Below are 20,562 nucleotides of genomic sequence, written 5' to 3'. Positions count from 1 at the left end.
ATTTCCTTTTTGTGTTATGAATAAACAAAATTACACTTTAATTTATTTTCATTAATTAATTTTGAGATGAAATAGGAATGGATAAAAGTGTAAAAAGATAAGTACCAATAGCTAACAAGTTCTTATTGAAAGGGAAACTGTCCATCCAGGCAGCATACACTCACAAGAAGGAGGAAACTACAACAGAAAAAGGAAAAAAAGAAAAACATTGGGTGCACAGACCCTATAAAAAGCTCTCAGTTTCGGCTACATTATTTAGGAGGAGCTCACATAGTTAGTGTCTGCAAGAGAACACGAACTAGCCGACTTTATCACAAGCACCGAATTTATTACTGATACTGGCTTGCTATTTTACCGTCCTTAACAATGTAGTTTTGTGCAGGAAAGTCTTCTCCCTTGAAGTACCTGTCAAGCATGTCCTTAACACCGGCAGCATAACGTATCTGCACAAATTCCATCATCAGTTTGAGTTGTGGGAAGGAAGGGGAACAAATGAAGTGAAACCACAAGCGTAGAGGAGAACATGATTAAAAGCTAAATGTACCTGTCCATCAATTGTGGTACCAGATATATGAGGGGTCATAGCATGGTTTGGCATGTAACGCCATGGATGGTCTTTCGGAGCTGGTTGTGGATTCCAAACATCGCCGCTGTAACCTGGCAAATCATAGAAGCAAATTAAATAATTAGCCAAAGTCGAAAGAGTGCATTGACATGGACCTTTTTTCTTCCGTTAAGTAACCTTTTAGATAATCTATACATTCTTCTTATGCATCTCATGACAGACCTGTTTTTTCATTCACAAACAAAGGAATGAGAATTTGAAGTCAAATTGGAGTCATGAGAATTAGAAGAATATGTTCTTTCATGCTGTCTTCTTAAGTGGTTCAGATAAGGAAATTTCTATAAACATCACATATTCTTTTAAATATAATCTACCAGAAAAATGGTAGAGGAACATTAGAATTATGAACTGCAAACAGTTTTCTCCATTCTTAAAAATTCAATAATTTGGACCTGATTATGAGTTACCTGCAATATGTCCACTGGAGGAAGCGTCAACAACTGCCTGTGTGTCCATGATTGCTCCTCGAGCATTGTTAACGATCAGGACTCCCTTCTTACACTTCGCAATTCTTTCTTTGTCAAACAGTCCTCTGAGTCAAAAGATCAGTATCCAATAAGTTTAATTCACATCTCAATGCTTTGAATAGTATTACAGTGTGCAATTCTATCTTTTCAAACATCCCTCTGAATCACAAATATCAAAATTCTATTAAATTAGAACACATTCACTGTACATGCATCCCTCAAGGAAGCAGGGGAAAAAGAGAAGATTGTACATGGTTGTATTCATCCTATCAGTTTGTTAGCAGCAGATGAGGTGCTAAACACAATTTGATATTAATATCTGAAGATTGGTCTCTTTAATCAGAAAATCTTAAATTTTAAAAATAAAGTCAGAAGATTAGTCTTGGCATAAGTCCATAACACACAAGTATTGATCTTATCAGCTTGTTAGCCATAGATAGCTACTAAACACAATTATAGTAATAAAGTCAGAAGATTAGTCTGGTCTCTATCAGGAAATAAAGAAATAAGAATAAAACAAAGAAAAAGAAGAGCCAGAAGATTAGCCTTGACTTATTACCTTGTTTTCTCAGTAAGGGGTGTGTTGATAACAATAACATCACATTTTGGAAGCATTGCATCCAGATCCTCCTCAAACTTAGCCCCTATCTGTTGCTCCAATTCTGGGTCAATCTTGAACCGGTCATGATAGAGGAGATGACAGTTGAAAGGTTTCAACCTTTGGAGCAAAAGCTTGCCAATACGTCCAGCGCCAACAGTCCCCACTGTCTTTCCTTCCAGATCATAAGCTCTGTGGGCAATACCTGCAACTTTCCACTCCCCATTAACAATCTGAGTGTACCCGGGCACGAAATTCCGCACAAGAATGAGGACTCTCATGAGCTCGTCTTCTGCAACCGAAACCACATTGCTTCCTGTGACCTCTGCAACTGTTAATCCAGCAGCAGCAGCAGCCTTCAGATCAATATGATCAGAACCAATTCCGGCCGTGAGAAGCAATTGCAAATTCTTGGCCTTTTTGATCCTTTCAGCAGTGACATAGGCAGGATGGAAGGGGGTTGATATGAGAACATGGAGATCTGGAATGTGTTTCTCAAGTTCTGCATATAATGCAGCAAGAGACGAAATTTGTCATTAGTTTGAAGTATGAACAACTTCAAGAACAAGCTTAGGCAAATTTCAAGGCCACGAACATGCTACCAGGACAAGCTTATCATAATTTTTTTAGTATACAAAAAAAGGTACTAGATTTATATGCACTAACCACAATCTGGTCCCTCTTTGTCATCAGTGACAATATACTTGTGGCCTTGTGATTCCAGCCAGTCCCTTATGCCCAGCGCTCTCTCCTCACAACCCAGAAAATTGGGGTTCAGTTCTGCATATTCATTGGCCTTGTAAAACACCCCAACAATCTTTTTGCTTCCAGCAGATGCCTGATCATAGTGAAAGCAAATCAATAGGACCCAAAATATAATATATATATATATTTATTTATTTATTTAAATTAAACAAAAAAACACCAGGCCAAGAATAGTTTATTTAAAGGTGATCAACCGGATTTTTTCTCATTAAAAAAATTGGAGTGAAAAGGAAGCAGCTTGTAAGATGGGGCTTATAATTAGGTAGCATATCCTGATCAACACTTACAGAATTAAGCTCAATTATTACAATTAATTGCTGGAATAATTATTTGAAATTATAAAAATTGCTTACATGGAGGTGCCTGGTAAAGGTGGTTGATGATGCTGAGCTCCCTGATGAAGCAAGAGTTCGAACGGCAGATGCAATCACACCCTTCATCGCCATGTTCCTTATGAATTTCCTGCTAAAATTGGTCACCAAAGCCTCAGAAGAAATCAGAAATTAAAGTGATATAAAGTCTGAAGACAAGTAGAGAAGCCTCTGTGCTGTCTGCAACTCAAAGCCCTCTTCCCATTTATTTATAATAAGCAAAGCAAACTAATCTGAGTCTCTCACTCAAACTTCTCTTTGTTATCTGGTGGGGACGACGAAACGCTCCTTATTTTTATTTGTTCTTCCCTTATAGACTTTGGTCTTTTCGCATCGTGAACCTCATGTTTTCCTATGCATGCTACGCACGTGTACAGTGTGCTTGTCGGAAAACACTCTGTTTTTCCTTTTGGCAAATGTCCGAACCCAAAAGATGGCCCTTTCTACCGTGCTGGGCAGTATTTGTGTCTCAGAAAAAGAGCAAGTCTTGTTGCATTTTTTACTTAGAGAGATGAAATAATGCAACTTCCCACGCTTCTTTTTTCGCTCGCTAATTTTTTATGTACTCACCTATATGCATAAGACATATGGTTCTTAAGAGGAGTGAGCTCTATCTACAAATTTCTTAGTGGAAGTAAGTTAAATTAATCTAAATTGTGGGGGGAAATTCGAACTTAAATAGCCAGAACTCGCGATCTTAACTAACTTACATAACTCACATATGCGGGTAGCTTTAATTTAATTTCAATTTGTCGATTGGCTCTGTGTTTTTTCAGTGACTTTTGATGAAAGCTGTTTGGAGGTACATATGGATTTGGTCAATAAATTCCCAACCAAAAACCCGGAGGCACTCGTTCACTTACCCGACACGGATACGCAACTGGGGGAGGTGAAGTGACTAATAATTCACTCATCTCAAGTTTCCAACTTGTACTTGAACTTGAATTGTTAACTGGGGAATTCGAAATTGATAGCAATCAACAAGCTAATCACAATCACAATCACAATCACAATCATGATATCACAATCTTCTCTTACGTGGCAGATGCATCCTCTATTGGACCACATGGGAATTACTCTAGTTGCCTTTATCTTATCTTGTGGAGGTTGAGGTGGCATTGAGGCGGCACCGACAGAGACACCATTAGCTGTTCTCAACTGTGTTGTGGGATGTACCAATAATCTGAACTTGTGACAGCCCACTATATACTTGGGCTCAGTTTTCAGGCGCCAAACTTCACAACTTTAACAAACTAAGCCCAAATTAAACTTGGGTTTTTTTGTGTGAGTGTGTGGAATTAGTGTGAAGTGAACTCGAACTGCAAGACGCTGAATTTCTGTGGAGGGTCAGGGAGGCGATGGAGATGGAGATGGAGCTTCCGGTTGCAACAGTGACTCAGCACGATCAATGGAAGGTGGAGAGTCAGGTCTTTCGGATATACGATCTCTTTGGCAACCTTCCCCCCAACGCCCAATCCGTAATGTAATAGAAGCTCCAAACTTTTCACTCTCAATCAATCCTAGGGTTTAGAAACAATTTTTTTTTTTTTTTTTTTTGGGGTTGGTTCTAGAAATTTAAATGGTGTTTTGTTTGGGTGTTGATTTTAAAGGATCGAACTTCAGCGTGATAATCACATAGAATACTTAACGAGAGGCCTCAGACAACTCCATCCCTCATTCTGCACTTTGGATGCCAGGTATACTCTCTCTCTCTCTCTCTCTCTCTCTCTCCTGGTGATTCTGAGCTGAATTTTAAGGCTCGTTTTCATTGAAGTTTTCATTTTATGACATGTACATTTGTTTTCAGTCGGCCTTGGCTGTGCTATTGGATTCTGCATTCTTTGGCTTTACTAGGGGAGTCTGTTGATGACGAACTGGAACATAACACCATTGACTTCCTTAGCCGTTGCCAGGTATGTGAATATAACCGATTGGCAGTTGTGTTGACAATCTCACATTGCTTAAATGGAACATAATTGAAAGGCCGGTGCTTTAGTTTGCCATCTTTTTGTGTTGGCATGGAATGGTAAGTTTAAGTTCTCATGGAGCTTTCTTTTGCTTCCAGGACCCAAGTGGTGGATATGGCGGCGGACCTGGACAGGCAAGTAAATGCTCTCACTATAACTTTGTTGAACTCTGTTGGTGTTATTTGTAATAGCTTGACGAGAACTGCTACTTCCAACCTTAAATTTCTTGGTTGCTTCCATTTCAAGAGCTAGAATTATACAGAATTACTTGTCCGTTCTACTATATCATGCAGTCTTTTGCTTACAATAGTTTACGTGTTCAATGTTTTCTCAGCTGCCACATCTGGCAACAACTTATGCTGCAATCAATGCACTCATAACTGTCGGTGGTGATCAAGCTCTCTCATCAATTAACAGGTGGTCAGTTTAGGCTCCTTCAAATAAATAAATAAAACTTCTTTTACAACAGTGCATTTCCAAGCTTTTTGGAAGTGATTTGACATCATTATTTCTTTTCAGAGGTGAACTATACAAGTTTCTGCAGCAAATGAAACATCCAAGCGGTGGCTTCAGGTTAGATATCACATTAATCTGTGTGGTTTTCTATTTTGACATTAGATTATGACTAAAATTTCCTAAATGTATACTTCACTTGGAACTGTAATTTGCAAAATTTGCAAATAATTTTTTGGTGCTTATTTACTTGCACGAGGGCATATATTTGTGCAATGAAAATTTCAGTAACCTTGATATTGCTTTTACCAGCACTAATTACTTTTCCTTAGGATGCATGATGGTGGAGAAATTGATGTCCGGGCTTGCTACACTGCGATTTCTGTTAGTCTCTCTCTCCCTCCATATCTCTAATACACACACAAAGACATTGGTGCAGATTCTTAGTGTGCACATCCTTTTTAATGCATTATAGTTCTGTTCTTCGTTTACAATATGGTTTTGTATTTTTCATGATGACGTTTTTACTCATTCTTGCAGGTAGCGAGTATTTTGAACATTTTGGATGATGAACTGGTTCATAATGTTGGAAGTTTCATCTTAAGGTTTCTTACCTAATCTTTAATTTAATTGGAAATTTAGCTCAGTTCACACTTTAACGTACCTAGTTATTTTTGCATTATATATATATATATTTTTTGTCTTTGATGTTCTTTAGTAATGTTCTTCCTGTTGGCTTCATTTGATTGAGTCATTGACTGAAGCTTGCCTTGTTGATATGAATGGCATTATATATTGGATAAATTAAAATTTTTCCCTTTGCAGTTGCCAGACTTATGAAGGTGGCATTTCTGGGGAACCTGGTTCTGAAGCTCATGGCGGGTAATTTTCAGACTCATAAATGTTTAAATATGATAAATGTCAACATCAATAGCCTCTTTTCCTGGTTATGTGGATGAAGTGGAATCATGAGTTTGAGTATTAGTTTTTTATACTATTGAGTAATGCGATTTCAGATGTACCAGCAAAAATCTCTGTGAACTTTTAGGTTTCCTATTCCATCCACGCACATGTTAAATTGTCTGTCTGCCTATTTTTATGTCCTTTACCATGTACCTATTCTGAAGATTGTATATTACTTTCTCAGATTATGTGAAATTTTAGGGTAATATATTCTGGCTTCCTTTTCCATTTCCCATCCACTCACCTCTCAACATACATGGGTGCATGTCATGGACATTTGGCCTTTCATAGATCAGACAATTTTTTTTCTTCAGGTACACCTTTTGTGGGGTGGCTACAATGATTCTAATCAATCAGATCAATCGTTTGGACTTGCCCAGACTAATTGTAAGAAAACTTCGCACTATTTTGTGTAGATGCAGATGATCATAAATATTCAAATTGGATCAGTATTCTTCTAGAAGCCTTTTATTCTTCTGTTTGAGTAGTTGGCTATTGTATTAGGATTGGTTGGTATTTCGACAAGGGAAGGAGTGTGGATTTCAGGGGAGGACTAATAAATTGGTTGATGGTTGCTACTCCTTTTGGCAGGTAATTCTCTGCCTTTTTCTTTATTTTCTTGGGGATCCTTTTGAGTCATAGTTGAATTATTTATATTAATTGACCAGGGAGGTGTTTTTCCATTATTACAAAGAGTGCGTTCAATTATTGATGAACAACTCGTGCTCCCGGACGCTGGAGGACACTGTACATCTAGTATATCTGAAGTGGGGGAAGGTTTTGAAGGCACTTCATCTCATGTTGATGATGCTTGCCATTCTAGGCAGGAAGGTAGGTTGACTTAGACAAGTTTAAGGTTTTTGGCTATCTATTATTTACCGATTCATTTGCTTTTTTATACCCGTGTTTTCTATTTTGTGTTATAGTTTTATGTGTTGTGCAGTTATCTTATAATCTTTTTGTTCTTGTATGAATGGATGAATGCTCCCTGTGCAGTGAATTTCAATGATATCGGTTATAATTTTGTCAAGAGGCCTATAGAAATGGAGCCACTTTTTCACAGCCTGGCATTGCAGCAATACATACTTTTATGCTCACAGGTGTGGTTTTCGAATATAGCTCCATTCTGTGATAACTGGATGCTTGATTGGATTGGTTTTCGAATGGATTGCTCATTAGCTTAATATTGCATCCGCATTAGTTTGCGCATTAACTTAATATTGCATCTCAATTTACAGATTTCTTGCTTCCCAGGGGTTAATGTTTTAATTTTGATCTGGTCGATGCAGGAGGAGAAGGGTGGGATGAAAGACAAACCTGGGCTATCTAGGGATTTCTACCACACATGCTATTGTCTGAGTGGTCTCTCTGTATGCCAACATATGTGGTCGGATGAAGAAGACTCTCCAGTGTTGCCTAGAGCATTAATGGGTTCCTATTCTAATTTGTTGGAACCAATACATCCCCTCTTCAATGTTGTCTTAGAACAGTACCATGAAGCCCGGGTATTCTTTACAAGAGACTGAGCAAAACATTCTCCTCGGTGGTCTTCTGATAACATAAATAATTATGCGCAGTCTTTGATACATAAATATTAAATTTGATCAGTCATTGGTATTTCAAGACTGCGGAGGCTAGCAGTCAATGAAGTGACTGATTTGGCCATAGGAGAAGTTGAGGACCAGCCAGAGGTAGTATGTAGTAGTTAGTGCATGATGCTGTTGTAAGATTATTCAGTGTTGTTTTGATACTTGTATAAATAATCTGTACTCATTTATGTCCAAAAAAAAAAAAGGGGAAAAGAAAAAGAAAACAAATTTACTGCTCAAATGGAATTTACTTGTTTTTGTTTTATTCCCCCCACCACACACCGCCCAGAACCTTTGGCTACCAGTTTTAGCGCTTGACTGCGTGTGTGGTGGTGGTCCAATTGACACCAACTCTGAAAGCAACATGAACAAGTTTGGGGAATGTGGAAGTAACAAGTAACTTTTAGTTTAACTTTAGGAGGCTCTCAAAGTCAAATCTCCTTTTTATTTACAGGAATTGAAGTCTTGAAGAAATGGAAAACTGTCAAGTTATGGATGCAGAAGAAACCCGTTCTTCAACTTCCTCTCCGTCTCAATCTCAGACTCAGAATATGAAGACAGAAAACCAACCAGCACCCCAAGACAAAGAAGAAGAAGAAGAAAAGAAAAGAAATAGCATCTCAGAAACACCACCCACTATCAAGTCTTATTCACCTCCTCTGTTCCAGTCCCCATCTCCACCATCCGATTCTCTAACGACACACTCAACCCATCAAGCCTACCACACTCATGAGTTCAGAGTCACACCTTCAGACACCAAGCCGGCATCGCCACCGGCCGTGCCGGCCCAGTCTTTCAAGGTCAAGCCCAAGGTCGTGGATCCCAAACCACAAGTTGGGTTTTCTGGGCTCGCAGAGGTTCAAGAAGAAAGTGGTGGTGCTACTGCTACTGGTACTAATGTGGGTGGTGTAAAGATGCGAATTTTGAGAGCCAACTTATCGATATTGAACAGGTCGAGGAGGGAGAACATGGTGAGGAGGGCTTTGCTTGGATTTAGGATTTCTGGGTTTGTGTTCTGCTTGATCTCTTTCTCGGTTATGGCGGCTGACAAGAACCAGGGTTGGGCTTTAGATTCCTACTATCGGTACAAGGAATTCAGGTCTGTCAATTGTCAGCCCCTCCCTCTGTTTCACGACAAAAGTGTTGCTTACTTTTTTACTCTGGTTTTTATGCTCAGTCAGTTTCTGTCTGATGACTTGTTGCAACATAAACAAAGCTTTGAACTACACAATTTTAGAGTCATTTTGTTGAATTATTTAGTTTCTTTTTTGTTTTTGGGCAAAAATGGTATGTGGGTTTGGGGGATTATAAGGAGATTATTAATTGGAATTGTGAATTTGTAGGTACTGCTTGGCAGTGAATGTGATAGGATTTGTGTATTCAGGGCTGCAAACCTATGATTTAACCTATTTCTTCACCAGCGGAAAACATGTAATGCAGCTTCATCTCCGCCATTACTTTGATTTCTTGATGGATCAGGCAAGTCTCATAAGTCTTTGACTATTTGTGTATGTATAAACAAGAGGCTCTTACATTAATTAATTATCCCACCTAACGTAGCCCCATGCACACGCCCTCCCCCGGCTCCTCGTCTTTGATTATTTTATGCTACAGGAAGTGTTTGCTCTCTCTCTCTCTCTCTCTCTCTCTCTCGGCATTTTTCTTATAATTATGGGGACCACAGCCTATGAAGGTGGTCCTTCAGCACTTGGATGGTCATTTACTTATTGGTTTACTATACTTTTTTTCCTTTTTGTTGTTGGTTTGTTGTTGATGATTCATGATTTTTATTATTCACATATTGGCCATTGTCCCACACGGAATCGCATCATCAGATAAATTTGGATCAGTTGGTTCTTGACTTTTTCTTTCACTACCTTTTGAGCACCTTTTTTTCTGGCTTTTTCCACAGTAATGATTCAACTTTTGCTTTCTCTGTTTAAAACTGTATCCATTGGTAGAAAATTTACCTCATCTTATAGCAAACATATTGGAATTAACAGCTTAATTACACCATATTTGGAAACCCCAAAAAAAAAAAACATTTCAGATGGATTTGTCACACTTGTGAAACTTGGCAGACAGGTTTTTCCTAGAACAGAGGTGGAATTCTGCATTCTGATTACCTGTTGTATGCTATATTATATATAACTTAATGTGGAATTTGGCATGGCAGATTTTGACATACCTTTTGATATCGGCATCTTCATCCGCTGCAATTCGGGCTGACGACTGGGAGTCGAATTGGGGCAAAGACAAGTTCCCAGATATGGCTCGTGCGGCTGTAGCATTGTCCTTCCTTGCCTTTCTTGCCTTTGCCTCCAGCTCCCTCATCTCTGGTTACAAACTTTGTACCCTGAAATCCATCTAGTTCTTCATATAGTTACAGATTTACTGAGTTAGATTAGATGGACAGTTAAAAAGTCACTTAATTTTTAAGAAATGTTGCAAATTATGTAGAGAACTTTTATGTTGCATCTGCGTCATGATTCACGGATGATTTGGCACAATGTGTTTTTGGACAATTTAAGATTATTAAGAGTTGCGTAATTGTTAACTTATAACAGTAACTCCTAACAGATACCTGCATAATGGGAAAGAGAGAGGATCACAGTTAACCCAATCTATCCTGGCAATGTTGGATCCAAAAAGAAAAATGGAGTTGCCAATGGGCTGGTTCTGCAAGACTCGCAGAATGGAACATATGGGCATGTGTATGTATGGACAATGAGAGAGATGATATATGCTGACAATTGGGCTGGATATTTACACATCAACCAAGTACAATTGCAAATTTTAGATGGGTCTGTTTTTTTTTGGAAAGGCTATAATGAGCGCTTAAAGTGAAGAGGTTATTTGAGGAGGTCAAATCTCACCATCAACAAATGTAAAGAAATCATGGGACTTAAATATTTTAAATATTTTAACAATCGATCGGTCTCCTCACTTTAACTCCTCATTGTAGAAGCTCCCTTTTTTTTGCACCCATTTTTCTGCTAACCATACTCCAAAGGGCAAACTTAAAAAGTACTGGTTTTTCTTTTCTTTCCTTCTTATTTTTCTTACTGTCCGTGTGAACCATAAGAAAAACCAAGAAGCGTTGTTCTCAAGCAGTAATGCATCCCGATGCATAATTTCAAGTGTTTTTTCTCCGTTCTTCTTTCTATGGCCACGTATGTAAATATCCAGCTTCCACGTCCTTCTCTTTCATCAACAAAACGACACGATGTCAAAGGCTCATAGGTCCTCCCTCCCATGATGACATGGTTGTATTAAAGTCCAAGAGCTATCTGAGTGTGTTTACTCATATCACTAATTTGCTTACAAGAAGAAAACCCTTCAATTCCCCTCAAAGTTTGGTTTTTCTGTGCATTTTAGTCATCAATGGCTGCAGTTTCAACTGATTCCATACCCTCTGTAAACAAGGCTTGGGTGTACTCAGAATATGGAAAGGCTGCAGATGTTTTGAAACTTGATCCCAATGTTCCTGTTCCTGAAATAAAGGAAGACCAGGTGCTCATCAAAGTGGTTGCTGCAGCTCTTAACCCAGTTGATTACAAGAGGATGTTTGGGTATTTTAAGGCCACTGACTCTTCTCTACCTGTGAGAGCCTCTTTCTCTTTCATTTTCTTTTAATGCATTTGCTTGTATTTTGATTGGGGTTTTGAAAATAATGTTTATTTTTAGGAATTTATAAGTTTTTATTTTTTTTTCCTTTTTAATTGTTTGGCAGTCCAGTCTGAAAATATGGCCTGCTGTTGTTGGATCCATTTTGCTGTATAATTGGCCTTTCTTCTTTTTTGATACAAGTAACAAATTTTTTGCAAATCTAAATACTTAAGGGGGGGGGGGGGAAGGTAGATGCTTTGAAGAATCAGAATAAATTTCATCTAGTTGATCATGAAGGAAGTTTTGTCACCTTGTTATGTTTCTATTGCATGTTCCCATTAGCATGTTTATATTCCTAGTAATCAGCTGGAATCAATTTGTTTTGCAGACGGTTCCCGGGTATGATGTTGCTGGTGTGGTGGCGAAGGTGGGAAGCCAAGTAACGAAGTTTAAGGTGGGGGATGAAGTATATGGGGATCTCAATGAGAAAGCTTTGGAGAACCCAACAAGGTTTGGGTCTTTGGCAGAGTACACTGCTGCAGCAGAAAGAGTTTTGGCTCTCAAACCCCAAAATCTGAGTTTTGTTGAAGCTGCTAGCCTTCCCCTGGCTATTGAGACTGCCTATGAAGGGCTTGAACGAACTGAATTTTCTGCTGGTAAATCCATTCTTGTTTTAGGAGGCGCTGGGGGAGTGGGAACGCATGTTATTCAGGTAAAGTAGTTTGATTTCTTTTTCCAAAATGTCCTCATGCTTTATATAACTCAATCTTTACATGGAATTAGTTAAGAAGTGCAAACATTTCCACTAATTTGGGCAGCTAGCAAAGCATGTTTTTGGTGCTTCAAAAGTAGCAGCAACTGCAAGCACTAGAAAACTGGAGCTGTTGAGAAGCTTGGGTGCTGATTTGGCTGTCGACTACACCAAGGAGAAGTATGAAGAACTGCCTGAGAAATTTGATGTGGTATATGATACAGTTGGTAAGATTCTTCATTCTGGTTTCTCAACAATTCTATACATTATGTAATCCATATATGGCATGCACCTACCAACAGGGGAATCTATTAGTTTATTTATTTACCAGGAATGAATCAAAGACTGATATTATTATATGATGTTTTTGGAAAAAAAAAAAAAACAGGGGAGTCTGACAGGGCAGTGAAGGCAGTGAAAGAAGGAGGGAAGGTAGTGACAATAGTACCAGGTCCAGTAGCAGCAGCGGCCTTCATATTTATACTGACTTCAACTGGGACTATATTGGAGAAGCTGAAGCCATACTTGGAGAGTGGGAAGGTGAAGCCGGTGCTTGATCCCACAAGCCCATATCCCTTTTCCAAGACTGTTGAAGCATTTGCTTACCTTGAAACCTCCAGGGCTACAGGGAAGGTGGTTGTGCATCCCATCCCATAAGAAAGATGGAAGAGATTGTGCAGGCAGGCAGGCAATCAGTCAGTTTGTGGGTTATGTATATCTAATCTGCGGGTTGTGTAAACCTAGTGTTGTAGTAATGGGGATGTGAGATGCTTATATATATATATTATAATATGAAGTTGGGAGTTTTGCATATGTATATGGGCTGACTTGTGGAAAGTAAGAAAAAGAAGAAATTAAACTTTTTTCGAAGTGCATTGTTCTGTTCTATGACAGGATTTGTAACTTGCTATTCTCTAGCCTAGTTTACAAAGATTTACTTTCGTAAAAAGGATAATTCCTTAGTTAATGATTTGTTACGTATTTCCTATTTTGGCTGTTGAATTGCATTTATTAGATGTGTTAGTAAATTTAATATGCAACATATATTATATTGAGATTAGAAATATGTAATCAATCTTTAACATAAAATATTTATTGGAGAATTCTCCATTCACTTGGATCGACAGGAGAGTCTAACTATATTGTATAGCTAGGATCCATGTTGTATATTTAAAAGAGGTTGACTGGCTTGTCTCTGCCGTGTTACAATCCTATCTCACTAAATACTGGGAGATTCTCCAATGAGTATTTAAGTTAAGGATTTGTTATATAGTTCTAATTTCGGTCATTAGATTACATCTAAGAGACTATCAAGTACCAACACATCTAATGAATGCAATTCAACGGCCAAAAATAGAAATATGTGACCAATTCTTAACATAAAATACTTATTAGAGAATCTCCTTATAAATACTAATGATAATGATAATACTAATATAATAAAAAAAGATGAACCACAAGTGATAAAGTATCTAAATTCATTATTTCGAGGGATTTTTCACAGCTATGGTCTCTCAACTATACCAGTAATTGCATTTGGGTCACTGAACTCAATTATTAGTTGCAGAGGTCACTCAACTATGTGTTTCATTGCACCAGCTGTCCTTCTGTCAAGTCCGTTAGTTTTTTATGTTTAAAGTGATGACATAGCAAAATCTATCCAATTATTGATGGGCAAATGTGATTTTTCAATTAGGATTATTTGTAGCAATGATTCCTCAACTATACTCGGAGTTACATTTTGATCACTTAACTCCAAAAAATAGTTATAGAAGTCACTCAATTAAGTGTTGTGTTGCACCATTAGTCTCTTCCGTTAGAGAGACTTGACGGTAGGGACTAACGGTGCAACGAAACACATAGTTAAGAGACTCAGTAATAATAATTGAGTTTAGTGACCCAAATGCAATTACGGGTATAATTGAGGGACCATAGCTGCGAAAAACCCTTATTTCGAGTTTCTTTCTTTTTCTTTCTAAACGGCACGCTGTCAAGGTCTCCTCCCTCCCATCCGAGGCTCAGTGGGTCTACTCATCTCACTCATTTGCTTACAAGAAGAAATCCCCTCAATTTCCCTGAAAGTTTGGTTTTTCTGTGCAACAATCATCGATGGCTGCAGCTTTAAGTGATTCCATACCCTCTGTAAACAAGGCTTGGGTGTACTCAGAATATGGACAGTCTGCAGATGTTTTGAAATTTGATCCCAATGTTGCTGTGCCTGAAATAAAGGAAGACCAGGTGCTCATCAAAGTGGTCGCTGCATCTCTTAACCCAATTGATTTCAAGAGGATGCTTGGGTATTTCAAGGAGATCGACTCTACTCCACATGTGTGAGAGCCTCTTTCTCTTTCATTCTCTTTTAATGCATGTGTTTGTATTTGGAATTGGGGGTTTAAAAATAATGTTAATCCTTAGGATTTTATAGGTTTTTCTTTTTCTTTTTTGTTTGTTGGTTGATCCATTTTGTTTGTTTGTTTGAAAAGATGGCCTGGTGTTGTTGGATCCATTTTACTGTATAATTGCCTCTCTTTTTTTCTTTTTGATACAAGTGATCATGTTTTTGGTCAATTTTGTGGAAATCAAAATACTTGAGAAAAAGGAAGCTGCTTTGAAGAATCAAATTCAATTTCATCTAGTTGATCTGGAAGGAACTTCTGTTACCTTGATATGTTTCCATTGCATGTTCCAGTGTCTTTTCAATTAGCATGCTTAGTGTTACTAGTAATCCAGCTGGGCAAGCAAGTGACAAAGAACGTAGCTAGAATTCTTTTTTATTAAATCAATTTGTTTTGCAGACGGTTCCTGGGTATGATGTTGCTGGTGTGGTGGTGAAGGTGGGAAGCCAAGTGACGAAGTTTAAGGTGGGGGATGAAGTATATGGGGATCTCAATGAGAATGCTTTGGTGAACCCAAAAAAGTTTGGGTCTTCGGCAAACTTCGAACTTTTAAATGAATACCCAGTTTTCCGTCCCTCTTTCCATCGCAAATAGAAAGAACATATAGTTTCTTTCTTGTACACAATATGGCTTGCCGAAGCAAACCTTCCCTCTGTAAACAAGGCTTGGGTTTACATGGAGTACGGAAAACCGGCAGATATGTTGAAACTTGATCCAAACATGCCTCTTCCTCAAGTAGAGGAAGACCAGGTGCTCATCAAGGTGGCTGCTGCAGCACTTAACCCCATTGATCACATGAGGCTTCTTGGGTATTTCAAGGACACTGACAGTGCTCTACCTGTGAGCTTGCTGCCTCTCAGTTTCTCTTTTCCATTTCTTTAATGGCTGTATTTGTAACTTTCTTTGTCTTTTTTTGAATATTTATTTTGCAGACAGTTCCAGAGTATGATGTTGCTGGTGTTGTGGTGAAGCTTGGAAGCCAAGCAAGGAAATTTAAGGCGGGGATGAAGTATATAGGACTAGCAAGGTCTAATAAACCTAAAGAAAATTGGGTCGTTAGCAGAGTACACGACTGTGGAAGAAACATTGTTGGCTGTGAAACCCGAAAATCTGAGTTTTGCTGAGGCTGCTAGCCTCCCTGTGGCTATTGAGACCGCCTATGAAGGGCTCGAACGAGCTGAAATTTCAGCTGGTAAATCCATTCTTGTTTTAGGAGGTACTGGGGGTGTAGGAACCCATGTTATTCAGGTATGTAGTCAATACTTTTATTTCTAATATAATATGGAATTGGTCAAGAAGGGCATATATTCCATTAATTTAGGCTTCAATAATCTTGCTTGCTCTAATTAAGTATGACTAATTATCAAATACTTGATGTCTAGCAAAGCATGTTTTTGGTGCTTCCAGAGTGGCAGCTACCACAAGCACTAAAAAACTGGATTGGTTGAGGAGCTTGGGTGCTGATCTTGCCATTGATTATACGAAGGACAACTTCGAAGACCTGCCTGAAAATTTTGATGTAGTCTATGATGCAGTTGGTAAATATTTGAACATTCTTCATAATTTCTTCATTGCTGTTCCTTTCTCTGCTGATATATCAAAACAAAACACTTCAATATGGATATAATTCATTCTTCATTTTATTAATTAATTTATGGTTTATCTATTTTCATGGTTTGGAAATGAACAAAACAGGGCAGTCGGATAGGGCAATGAAGGAGGTGAAAGAGAGGGGGAAGGTTGTGGCAGTGGTAGATCCAATAACACCACCAGCCTTCATGTTTACGCTGACTTTTTCTGGGTCTATCTTGGAGAAACTCAACCCTTACTTGGAGAGTGGGAAGGTGAAGGCGTGGTGATTGATCCCAATGGCCCATGTCCCTTTTCAAAGACCCTTGAAGCATTTGCCTATATTGAAGCTAGAGCAGAGCTATGGGAAAGGTGGTTGTGTATCCCATCCCATCCCCATGAGATACAGAGTTGAGTTTGGCAAGCGAGCATGTGCGCACACACATGTAAATATATATGAGATCCTCATAAATAAAATAAAATATGAAGAAGGGAATGTGAGAAACATAAGTTGGAGTTTAGTTACTTGTTTTTCATGCTACTTGCTTTGTTTTTCGTTACTTGTTGCTTGTTTTTCGTTGCTTGTTTTGCTGCAACGTAATAAGGATTGAAAACACCTTGGCTAAGGTGGTTCCTCTTGACCTTTTTATTGTTTTGCCAGTTTTTTTCTTCTTCTTCCCTTCTTTTGTTTTGTTTTTATGTTTTGTTTTTGTTTTTGTTTTTTGGTTGTTGTACAAGTTTACCAGTTACACACAGAGATATTCCAATATGGATACAGATAAAGGCAATCCATCAAAAGATTATATTATGTTTGATAACATAACAATTATCTTATATAAATGTTTCCGACCCCGCCGCGGGTGGGTCCACAACCTTCGACCATATTGAAAGTTCCAAATTAGATTTGGATGGTAAAGTAACATGACATCCAGTGGAGATAAAAATATATAGTAGCAAAGCAATGATGCATGTTGTGGTTTTGAAGGCAACAAGAGCAAATGTCAAAATTTGATTGCCCGTTGCAGCTTTGTTTTACTCCTTTCTTAAATGCGATCCGCACTTACGTTATTACTTTTTACTAGGTGTCAAACTTCACTCAATACACTATCAAAACAAAACTGTAAGTTGTCACAGCTTACGTCATTATCTGGTATGTTACTCGATGAACGAGCCAATCAACAAGTTGTGTTTCTCTAGCCGCTTTCTCCTCTCTGAGTCTCAAATGAACTTCACAGAGAGAGAAGGAAAAAAAAGTGTCGCTACTTCTCCTCCCCATCCTCTCTTCTCGTCTTTTTCTTTTGAGTTAATGAATAGGTTCACAGCTACAACAAAGCTGCTCATGAGGTTGCAATTTTTGCACATAGGGTAGGTGATAATTACTCTTGGGATTTTGTACCTCTAGGTTGGTTGTTTAATACATTAGCTAGAAATGCTAATGTTCGTGTTCACCTTTAATAAAAGTAAAGGTTACTAAGACGTTTTGAATAAGAAACCCCTTGTAGTGATTTTTTTTTATTTTTATCCATGCTCAAATTGAAGTTTCTCATCACTCCTTTTAGGTTATGTTCTCAAGCAAATTCTTCTCCCAAAACCCACTCTCTAACACTGCTCATGTTCTCTTTTAATTCTACATCTGTCTTTGAATCGAGGTTGTTGCAAATCACTCAATTGTTCTTTGGCATGGTTTTTGTTTTCGTTTATATTTTTCGCTATTATACACATGTAGATTAATGGAAATCATATTTTCCCCAAATCACAGATACGGTGGTGGATGTGACCGCAACGACACTTCCTCAGGTGATGGTGGTAGGGTTTATTTAGGCTCATAAGTTGCTTTAAGGTTTCGGTCATATTGAGTTTGTGGGCTTTGTTAGGGCATATGATTAATTGTGGATGTAGTGATGTGGGCTAATAGTTTTAATGCGCTTTTATTCGCTCTAGTTTTGTTTTTCACATGTGAATTTGTTACCTTCTTAGGATTGGTATTTTAAATGTCTTATATCGTTGAAATTTATTTAATGAAGTTTATCTTTGAAAGAAAAAAAAAACAATTTGTGTCCATCTTTACTATGCCACATGTGAAAAACCTAATCATCTTATAGTTTAGACCATAACTTGTATTCAAAAGAACCGAAAAAAAGTATTGCTTTCTCTTCTCTTTTCTTTTTTCTTATTTTTCTTACTGAGTCTGACAAATAAGAAAAACAAGAAGCAAAACTTCAATTGCATACATTTCTTGTGAAAAAAAAAAAAAGGGTTTTCCAATTGAATTGTCCTGTTCTCTTCTGGCACATTGAACCTGAGTCATAATATGCATCCAGATGCATAATTTGAAATTTATTTTTCCTTTCTCGTACGTACGTAAATATCCAAGCTTCCACCACATTCTTCTCCTTTACCAACAAAACGACACGCTGTCAGGGTCTCATAGGTCCTTCACCTGGTTGACATTGATCTCTTTCTATTAAAGTGGAAGAGCTATCTGAGTGTGTTTGCTCATCACACTCATCTGCTTACAAGAAGAAAACCCTTCAATTCCCCTCAAAGTTTGGTTTTTCTGTGCATTTTAGTCATCAATGGCTGCAGCTTCAACTGATTCCATACCCTCTGTAAACAAGGCTTGGGTGTACTCAGAATATGGAAAGGCTGCAGATGTTTTGAAACTTGATCCCAATGTTCCGGTTCCTGAAATAAAGGAAGACCAGGTGCTCATCAAGGTGGTTGCTGCGGCTCTTAACCCAGTTGATTACAAGAGGATGTTTGGGTATTTTAAGGCCACTGACTCTCCTCCACCTGTGAGAGCCTCTTTCTCTTTCATGTTCTTTTAACGCATTTGCTTGTATTTTGATTGGTGTCTTGAAAATAATGTTTATTTTTAGGAATTTATAGGTTTTTATTTTTTTTCCTTTTTAATTGTTTGGCAGTCCAGTCTGAAAATATGGCCTGCTGTTGTTGGATCCATTTTGCTGTATAATTGGCCTTTCTTCTTTTTTGATACAAGTAACAAATTTTTTGCAAATCTAAATACTTAGGGAAGGTAGATGCTTTGAAGAATCAGAATAAATTTCATATAGTTGATCATGAAGGAAGTTTTGTCACCTTGTTATGTTTCTATTGCATGTTCCCATTAGCATGTTTATATTCCTAGTAATCAGCTGGAATCAATTGTTTTGCAGACGGTTCCCGGGTATGATGTTGCTGGTGTGGTGGTGAAGGTGGGAAGCCAAGTAACAAAGTTTAAGGTGGGGGATGAAGTATATGGGGATCTCAATGACAAAGGTTTGGAGAACCCAACGAGTTTTGGGTCTTTGGCAGAGTACACTGCTGCAGCAGAAAGAGTTTTGGCTCTCAAACCCCAAAATCTGAGTTTTGTTGAAGCTGCTAGCCTTCCCCTGGCTATTGAGACTGCCTATGAAGGGCTTGAACGAACTGAATTTTCTGCTGGTAAATCCATTCTTGTTTTAGGAGGCGCTGGGGGAGTGGGAACACATGTTATTCAGGTAAAGTAGTTTGATTTCTAATTCCAAAATGTCCTCAGGCTTTATATAACTCAATCTGCACATGGAATTATTTAAGAAGTGCAAACATTTCCACTAATTTGGGCAGCTAGCAAAGCATGTTTTTGGTGCTTCAAAAGTAGCAGCAACTGCAAGCACTAGAAAACTGGAGCTGTTGAGAAGCTTGGGTGCTGATTTGGCTGTCGACTACACCAAGGAGAAGTATGAAGAACTGCCTGAGAAATTTGATGTGGTATATGATACAGTTGGTAAGATTCTTCATTCTGGTTTCTCAACAATTCTATACATTATGTAATCCATATATGGCATGCACCTACCAACAGGGGAATCTATTAGTTTATTTATTTACCAGGAATGAATCAAAGACTGATATTATTATATGATGTTTTTGGAAAAAAAAAAAACAGGGGAGTCTGACAGGGCAGTGAAGGCAGTGAAAGAAGGAGGGAAGGTAGTGACAATAGTACCAGGTCCAGTAGCAGCAGCGGCCTTCATATTTATACTGACTTCAACTGGGACTATATTGGAGAAGCTGAAGCCATACTTGGAGAGTGGGAAGGTGAAGCCGGTGCTTGATCCCACAAGCCCATATCCCTTTTCCAAGACTGTTGAAGCATTTGCTTACCTTGAAACCTCCAGGGCTACAGGGAAGGTGGTTGTGCATCCCATCCCATAAGAAAGATGGAAGAGATTGTGCAGGCAGGCAGGCAATCAGTCAGTTTGTGGGTTATGTATATCTAATCTGCGGGTTGTGTAAACCTAGTGTTGTAGTAATGGGGATGTGAGATGCTTATATATATATATATATATATATATAAGTAGCAAAGCAATGATGCATGTTGTGGTTTTGAAGGCAACAAGAGCAAATGTCAAAATTTGATTGACGTTGCAGCTTTGGTTTACTCCTTTCTTAAATGCGAT

At 38.3% G+C, this 20,562-nt stretch overlaps 5 protein-coding genes and 1 pseudogene across 7 annotated transcripts; 5 read left to right on the top strand and 1 right to left on the bottom strand.

Annotated features, from left to right (window-relative positions):
- Positions 1-98: 98 nt before the first annotated feature.
- FDH (formate dehydrogenase) lies at positions 99-3,315 on the bottom strand. Its single transcript, XM_008232395.3, has 6 exons — positions 2,809-3,315; positions 2,357-2,528; positions 1,652-2,192; positions 1,033-1,157; positions 545-657; positions 99-443 (listed from the first exon to the last, which is right to left on the bottom strand). The coding sequence occupies exons 1-6, from the start codon at positions 2,899-2,901 to the stop codon at positions 330-332; spliced, it is 1,158 nt and encodes a 385-aa protein (XP_008230617.1). The 5' UTR covers positions 2,902-3,315; the 3' UTR covers positions 99-329.
- A 678-nt stretch (positions 3,316-3,993) lies between these two features.
- Positions 3,994-8,411, top strand: LOC103329871 (protein farnesyltransferase subunit beta-like). 2 transcript variants are annotated; one of them, XR_016126402.1, is made up of 15 exons: positions 4,001-4,309; positions 4,437-4,523; positions 4,634-4,739; positions 4,892-4,927; positions 5,128-5,210; positions 5,313-5,366; positions 5,579-5,630; positions 5,787-5,851; positions 6,072-6,128; positions 6,524-6,596; positions 6,714-6,800; positions 6,878-7,040; positions 7,206-7,309; positions 7,499-7,900; positions 8,253-8,411. XR_016126402.1 is itself a non-coding variant. In XM_008232393.3 (14 exons), exons 1-14 carry the CDS (start codon positions 4,185-4,187, stop codon positions 7,733-7,735), a joined length of 1,329 nt encoding a protein of 442 aa, XP_008230615.2. In that variant the 5' UTR covers positions 3,994-4,184; the 3' UTR covers positions 7,736-8,039. The 2 variants fall into 2 exon arrangements, 1 of the variants encoding a protein (XP_008230615.2); XM_008232393.3 differs by lacking the exon at positions 8,253-8,411 and having other exon boundaries at positions 3,994-4,309; positions 7,499-8,039.
- On the top strand, positions 8,272-10,348 carry LOC103329872 (CASP-like protein 4A1). Its single transcript, XM_008232394.3, has 3 exons — positions 8,272-8,897; positions 9,142-9,277; positions 9,975-10,348. Exons 1-3 carry the CDS (start codon positions 8,272-8,274, stop codon positions 10,167-10,169), a joined length of 957 nt encoding a protein of 318 aa, XP_008230616.1. The 3' UTR covers positions 10,170-10,348.
- A 615-nt stretch (positions 10,349-10,963) lies between these two features.
- On the top strand, positions 10,964-13,146 carry LOC103329869 (2-methylene-furan-3-one reductase-like). The gene is made up of 4 exons (XM_008232392.3): positions 10,964-11,401; positions 11,796-12,119; positions 12,226-12,385; positions 12,547-13,146. Exons 1-4 carry the CDS (start codon positions 11,183-11,185, stop codon positions 12,813-12,815), a joined length of 972 nt encoding a protein of 323 aa, XP_008230614.2. The 5' UTR covers positions 10,964-11,182; the 3' UTR covers positions 12,816-13,146.
- A 984-nt stretch (positions 13,147-14,130) lies between these two features.
- Positions 14,131-16,806, top strand: LOC103330175 (2-methylene-furan-3-one reductase-like; annotated as a pseudogene). The gene is made up of 5 exons (XR_016126405.1): positions 14,131-14,486; positions 14,954-15,075; positions 15,526-15,802; positions 15,942-16,092; positions 16,250-16,806. The product of XR_016126405.1 is annotated as a 2-methylene-furan-3-one reductase-like (transcript).
- A 1,628-nt stretch (positions 16,807-18,434) lies between these two features.
- Positions 18,435-20,543, top strand: LOC103329867 (2-methylene-furan-3-one reductase-like). Its single transcript, XM_089051255.1, has 4 exons — positions 18,435-18,918; positions 19,300-19,623; positions 19,730-19,889; positions 20,049-20,543. The coding sequence occupies exons 1-4, from the start codon at positions 18,700-18,702 to the stop codon at positions 20,315-20,317; spliced, it is 972 nt and encodes a 323-aa protein (XP_088907381.1). The 5' UTR covers positions 18,435-18,699; the 3' UTR covers positions 20,318-20,543.
- The last annotated feature ends 19 nt before the right edge of the window (positions 20,544-20,562 follow it).

This window comes from Prunus mume, linkage group LG4 (assembly GCF_029339155.1).
Source record: "Prunus mume cultivar Tortuosa linkage group LG4, ASM2933915v1, whole genome shotgun sequence".
Classification (NCBI taxonomy): domain Eukaryota; kingdom Viridiplantae; phylum Streptophyta; class Magnoliopsida; order Rosales; family Rosaceae; genus Prunus; species Prunus mume.
The sequence above is the reverse complement of the archived record's forward strand: the minus strand, read 5'-3'. Positions and strand labels throughout refer to the sequence as shown.

What these genes read in the sequence shown, in the direction of transcription:
- FDH (XM_008232395.3), bottom strand. Translation starts at nt 2,901, where the DNA reads ATGGCGATGAAGGGTGTGATTGCATCTGCCGTTCGAACTCTTGCTTCA. An exon ending in CCTTTACCAGGCACCTCCAT is followed by an intron (nt 2,529 to 2,808) that starts GTAAGCAATTTT and finishes CACTATGATCAG; the next exon opens with GCATCTGCTGGAAGCAAAAA. An exon ending in CAAAGAGGGACCAGATTGTG is followed by an intron (nt 2,193 to 2,356) that starts GTTAGTGCATAT and finishes CATTATATGCAG; the next exon opens with AACTTGAGAAACACATTCCA.
- LOC103329871 (XM_008232393.3), top strand. Translation starts at nt 4,185, where the DNA reads ATGGAGATGGAGATGGAGCTTCCGGTTGCAACAGTGACTCAGCACGAT. An exon ending in CATCCAAGCGGTGGCTTCAG is followed by an intron (nt 5,367 to 5,578) that starts GTTAGATATCAC and finishes ACTTTTCCTTAG; the next exon opens with GATGCATGATGGTGGAGAAA. An exon ending in TGGACTTGCCCAGACTAATT is followed by an intron (nt 6,597 to 6,713) that starts GTAAGAAAACTT and finishes CTATTGTATTAG; the next exon opens with GATTGGTTGGTATTTCGACA.
- LOC103329872 (XM_008232394.3), top strand. Translation starts at nt 8,272, where the DNA reads ATGGAAAACTGTCAAGTTATGGATGCAGAAGAAACCCGTTCTTCAACT. An exon ending in TATCGGTACAAGGAATTCAG is followed by an intron (nt 8,898 to 9,141) that starts GTCTGTCAATTG and finishes GTGAATTTGTAG; the next exon opens with GTACTGCTTGGCAGTGAATG. An exon ending in TTGATTTCTTGATGGATCAG is followed by an intron (nt 9,278 to 9,974) that starts GCAAGTCTCATA and finishes TTGGCATGGCAG; the next exon opens with ATTTTGACATACCTTTTGAT.
- LOC103329869 (XM_008232392.3), top strand. Translation starts at nt 11,183, where the DNA reads ATGGCTGCAGTTTCAACTGATTCCATACCCTCTGTAAACAAGGCTTGG. An exon ending in CCACTGACTCTTCTCTACCT is followed by an intron (nt 11,402 to 11,795) that starts GTGAGAGCCTCT and finishes TTTGTTTTGCAG; the next exon opens with ACGGTTCCCGGGTATGATGT. An exon ending in TGTGGTATATGATACAGTTG is followed by an intron (nt 12,386 to 12,546) that starts GTAAGATTCTTC and finishes AAAAAAAAACAG; the next exon opens with GGGAGTCTGACAGGGCAGTG.
- LOC103329867 (XM_089051255.1), top strand. Translation starts at nt 18,700, where the DNA reads ATGGCTGCAGCTTCAACTGATTCCATACCCTCTGTAAACAAGGCTTGG. An exon ending in CCACTGACTCTCCTCCACCT is followed by an intron (nt 18,919 to 19,299) that starts GTGAGAGCCTCT and finishes ATTGTTTTGCAG; the next exon opens with ACGGTTCCCGGGTATGATGT. An exon ending in TGTGGTATATGATACAGTTG is followed by an intron (nt 19,890 to 20,048) that starts GTAAGATTCTTC and finishes AAAAAAAAACAG; the next exon opens with GGGAGTCTGACAGGGCAGTG.